The following is a 5131-nucleotide window of genomic DNA, read 5'->3' on the forward strand; positions in this document are numbered from 1 at the left end:
CCCCACCCCACCCCACTGCCCCGTCTCTACAAAAAATTCAAAAGTTAGCTGGGAATGGTGGCTCCCAGCTACGAGGGGGGCTGAAGCAGGAGGACTGACTGAGCCTGGGAGATCAAGGCTGCAATGAGCTGTGCACTCCAGCCTAGGAGACAGAGAGAGAGACCGTGTCTCAAAAAAGAAATTAAAAATAAATAAAAGGAAACTTCACTTGCTTATGACATTCCCTAACTACGCAGACTAGATGCATTCCCTGGATTTATATCCTTATGGTATCTATTGACTTCATTGTATTTAAGTATTTGTGTAGTTCTTTGCCTAATATCCGTATCCCTGTTCTTCAGTGCCTGTAAATGCCATAAGGGCTGGAAATCTGTCCCATATGCTAGCAGCTAGCTCAAAAAGGTGCTCAGAAATGTGTTGTGGATTCAGAGTGACTTTCCTAGGGTCACACCATTGGCAGCACCAGAATTTGAACCTAGTCTGTCTGATGTCAGGGCCTGAGCTTTCACCTTACCTGCTGTTTTTCATTCTAGGATCTTGTGCTGTGAAGACATTTCCCAAGTGCTTCATGTTAGCCAGCAAATCTGACCCACAAGGCCTGGAAAGAGGTGATTGTTAGGTTGTGCAGAGGTGGTCTTATCCAGCTCAGCGTCCCCTGGGACCCACTGTAGGACCTGAGGCAGAACTGGGGTGGACTTGGCCTCCTCCATGGCACACCGGCTGCAGATACGACTGCTGACATGGGATGTGAAGGACACGCTGCTCAAGCTCCGCCACCCCTTAGGGGAGGAGTATGCCACCAAGGCCCGGGCCTATGGGCTGGAGGTGGAGCCCTCAGCCCTGGAACAAGGCTTCAGACAGGCGTACAGGGTCCAGAGCCACAACTTCCCCAACTACGGCCTGAGCCATGGCCTCACCTCCCGCCAGTGGTGGCTGGACGTGGTCCTGCAGACCTTCCACCTGGCAGGTGTCCAGGATGCTCAGGCTGTAGCCCCCATCGCTGAACAGCTGTATGAGGACTTCAGCCGCCCCTGCACCTGGCAGGTGTTGGATGGGGCTGAGGACACCCTGAGGGAGTGCCGCTCACGGGGTCTAAGGTTGGCAGTGATCTCCAACTTTGACCAACGGCTAGAGGGCATCCTGGGGGGCCTTGGCCTGCGTGAACACTTCGACTTTGTGCTGACCTCTGAGGCTGCTGGCTGGCCCAAGCCAGACCCCCGCATTTTCCAGGAGGCCTTGCGGCTTGCTCATATGGAACCGGTAGTGACAGCCCATGTTGGGGATAATTACCTCTGCGATTACCAGGGGCCTCGGGCTGTGGGCATGCACAGCTTCCTGGTGGCTGACCCACAGGCACTGGATCCCGTAGTCAGGGATTCTGTACCTAAAGAACACATCCTCCCCTCTCTGGCCCATCTCCTGCCTGCCCTTGACTGCCTAAAGGGCTCCACCCCAGGGCTTTGAGGCCGGTGAGGGAAGTGGCTGGGCCCTAGGCCGTGGAGAAAACCCTAAACAAAGCTTGGAGACAGGGAGCCTCTTTCTCTACAGCTCTGGACTTTTCCCCCTCTGCCTGCAGCCTTTGTCACCTATTCTGATAATAAAGCAGTGAGTGCTGAGCTCTCAGCCTTGCCCCACTAACCAGCTCCTAGCCTCTGCCTTCCCTCATTCTCATTCGCACCCTTTTCCACTAGGAGGCCTCTTCACATCCAACAGGATTCACAGAAGGCCCAACTAGCTTCAAAACCAGGCACTTTCAAACTTGGTTTTAGCAGCAGGGGCCTTTTGTCATGGGAGGTCTGAAACCCCATTATGCAAAACTAAAAACAAACTGAAAAACTGCTGGAGTTGAAGCAGAGGTCCTAAGGTCTCTCTTTCAGCTTCTGAAACACCCTCCCTCTGGAAGCCTGGGGTCAGCGCTTAGTTTGAAAAGCAGGATGCTAAGCTGTCCTGTAGGGACACTGTCCATTAGTACCACATAGTACGAAGAGAATTTAAGCAAGGAACCCCATGACAGTCATGAGAAGAAATCCTGTTGACATATGCCTGCCCCGTGTTAGGTAATGTGCTAAGTTATTTATATGCACATATAACCCTCAAAGCTACCTCGTTGGGCCTAGGTGGTTTGACCCCCACCACAACTTGACGAATGAGGAAACTGAAATTCAGAGGTTAAGCAGCCTGCCCGAGGTCACAGCCAGCATGCAAAGAAGCCAGGATTTCAATTTAGGCACATCTGAATCCAAAGCCCATTGGCTTGACCACTAGGTTGTAAGTAGATGGGGATGCTTGTCATGTGAAACATGGTACAGTGGAGATTCTGGGAGAATAGGGGAGGTGTCCTAAAGAATGTCAATCTCGAAGGGCACCTCTGTGGCAGAGACCAGTGTGGAGGTAGGAAAGTATGGGGAGCAAGGACTGGAGTGTAGGGAGTAGGTTTGGGGGAGGGGGTAACAATTGGAGGTTGAAGTAGTTTGGGTTTTTCAATTCCTTTTCTCACTTTATGAGGCTGAGGCAGGAGGATCACTTGAGCTCAGGAGTTCGAGACTAGCCTGGGCAACATGGTGAAACCTCATCTCTACAAAAAATTTAAGAACTAGCCCAGTGTGCTGGCACACACCTTTAATCCCAGGCACTCAGAAAGCTGAGGCGAGAGGATCACTTGAACCCAGGAGTTCTGTTACAGTGAGCTACGTGCCACTGCACTCCAGCCTGGGCAACAGAGTGAAACCCTGTCTCTAAAAACAAAAACAAAAATTTCTCTTCCTGCCTCCCCACCTTCCCATACCTTTCTACTTGGTATTTGCTGGACATCTCTGTGCCTTGCCCAGTGTCAGGGGATGCCACACTTTGAAAACATAGGTACACTCCTGGCAGTGTGTTCTGGTGCCAGCAGCCCGGGAGCGTTCTAGAGTGGATGCTGAATTGAGGAGTGGCACTGGGGGTGGCTTTAGATGAGCAGGGGGATGAGGAGGACATTCCTGCAGCAGGCCCATGAACTGTGGAACGAAGGCTGCTATGAGGAGCCGGGTTGGTGGGTTGGGAGAAACATGGCATGGGGACTTTTCAGGTGTCAAGAAAAGCCTTGGCTTTGACCCAGATTTTTGAGCAGGGGCTGTGCCCAGACAAAGGCAGGGAAGATCTCTTTGGGACTTGACCAAACCCCTTTTGGTCTGTCTTCCTTGGGACTGGCACCAAGGCCAGGCAGCAGTAATTTCCTTTTCTTTCTTTCTTTTTTTTTTTGGAGATGGAGTCTCACTCTGTTGCCCAGGCTGGAGGGCAGAGTTGCAATCTCGGCTCACTGCAATCTCCGCCTGCCAGGTTCAAGCGATTCTCCTGCCTCAGCCTCCCGAGTAGCTGAGATCACAGGTGTGCACCATTATGCCCAGCTAATTTTTTGTATTTTTAGTAGAGATGGGGTTTCACCATGTTGGCCAGGCTGGTCTCGAACTCCTGACCTCAGGTGATCCACCTGCCTTTGCCTCCCTTTGAGACTGTCTCAAAACAAAAATTAATTAATAAACACTGGTTTTCAAACTGCTCTGTGGCTCCCAAAGAAAGTAGGGAGGGCTCTGCCTTTCATCTTCTTTGGACCCAGGAGCCTAAAGTTGTAGGTAAGATTACTTTAGAAGAGAGTTCCTGGATAAAAGTTTGAAGACCACTGTTCTAGGGTGAACTTCTCATGGAGACAAGCATAAAGGGACTTGCCTTGGGTCTTGGTAACATCTCCAGGCTCTCTCTGCTACACTGAGCTGCCGCCCACTTATTTCCGAGAATGCAATAAGGGTATGAAGACAGGCCAGCGTACGGTATACACCCAATTAGCAACAAAGAACATGGAATAAATCTTTAATGCTTTCAAGACCTTTAATAATGCCCACGTGCCCTGAGGTTGGCCCTCTTGCTCCCTCAGCTCTTTCTGGCTTTAAGCCATCACCCCAAGTATGCAGTTTATTTTAGAAGGGGCCATCAGGTAGGGAAACTTATCAGCTTCTCTAAGGGAAAAGGCCATCCCTGCTATTACCGGTGGGCACAGGCTGGAGCTCAGTCGGCAGGTGTGAGACAGATGCTGATGATGGGGCTGCAGTCAGGTTACCTGGAGACACGATTCCCTGGTCCTCTGAGGGCCTAGGCAGGACATGGGGGAGGACACAGTCCCCTAGGACAGAGTCCGCTGGCCAGGAGTAGCCTTTCAGGTTGCTCTTGTGTGCTAGAAAAAATATTTTCTCTATGTGCCATGTCATGAAAAAGCAGCACTGAATTAATTGGATGCGGAAACGTTAGCCACAGGCTCCTCTGCCTGTGAAGAGAAGCACTTCTGCATGTGCAAAGCTGGAGCAGGAGGCTGAATGGCAGTGCTTCTCCAGAGACCACCACATCCAACCAAGTCACCTGTCCACCTACATTCACTTATCCATCTATCCATCCACTCACCTGCCAAATATTTATTGCATACTCACTATGCACCAGGCACCATGCTGGATGCCAGAGACAAAGTGAAGACACCCTCAGAGGGGCAGATGCATGGTGGATTTGGGAGACTAAGGCCCAGGGAACAGTGGGTTCCCCATAGATAGCCAGCATTCAGAGCAGCAATCTCCAACCCTTTGAATGCAAGGACTTTTTTGCTTATCTGTGGTGGCAGATATCACGAAAATGTATAAACAGACTTTTTTTTTTTTTTTTTTTTTTTAAGCTCATCAACTATCGTTAGTGTATTTTATGTGGCCCAAGAAAATTCTTCGAATGTGGCCCAGGGAAGCCAAAAGTTTGGACACCTGTGATTTACAGGTTGTGCCTAGATCTGAAAGAGATCCCCATCCCTCCTAAAGCTGCCCACTGGTTGTGGGCCTTGTTTCCCTTAGAAACACCACACACATCATTTGGGAAAAGGACACTGAGTAGAAACATGGCCTGAAAGGATGGTGGGAGGTGGACCTGGCTTCCTGTGGCCAGAGGTCAGCGGACAATGGAAATGGTCTGATCGGCCACAGCAAAGACTGGGAAGAGGGGCCCCGGGAAGGACCCATGATGGGTATACAGCACTGTGCCGGAGGCTGGCTCATAGAAGAGCAGCTCCCGAGCCTGCAAGTCCAGCAGTACACCCAGCTGGGCTGGGCCCCGCAACAGCCCC

At 51.1% G+C, this 5131-nt stretch overlaps 1 protein-coding gene across 3 annotated transcripts in view; it reads left to right on the forward strand.

Annotated features, from left to right (window-relative positions):
• The window catches only part of HDHD3 (haloacid dehalogenase-like hydrolase domain containing 3), a 4754-nt gene extending 3113 nt beyond the window's left edge, over nt 1-1641 (forward strand). For all 3 annotated transcript variants that reach the window (XM_011998513.1, XM_011998511.1, XM_011998510.1), the window contains one exon: nt 534-1641. In XM_011998513.1, coding sequence (XP_011853903.1) covers nt 709-1464 — 756 coding nt within the window. In that variant the 5' untranslated portion in view covers nt 534-708 and the 3' untranslated portion in view covers nt 1465-1641. The remainder of the gene's footprint in view (nt 1-533) is intronic.
• Nucleotides 1642-5131: the final 3490 nt, after the last annotated feature.

Source organism: Mandrillus leucophaeus, unplaced genomic scaffold (assembly GCF_000951045.1).
Source record: "Mandrillus leucophaeus isolate KB7577 unplaced genomic scaffold, Mleu.le_1.0 Scaffold572, whole genome shotgun sequence".
NCBI lineage: Eukaryota > Metazoa > Chordata > Mammalia > Primates > Cercopithecidae > Mandrillus > Mandrillus leucophaeus.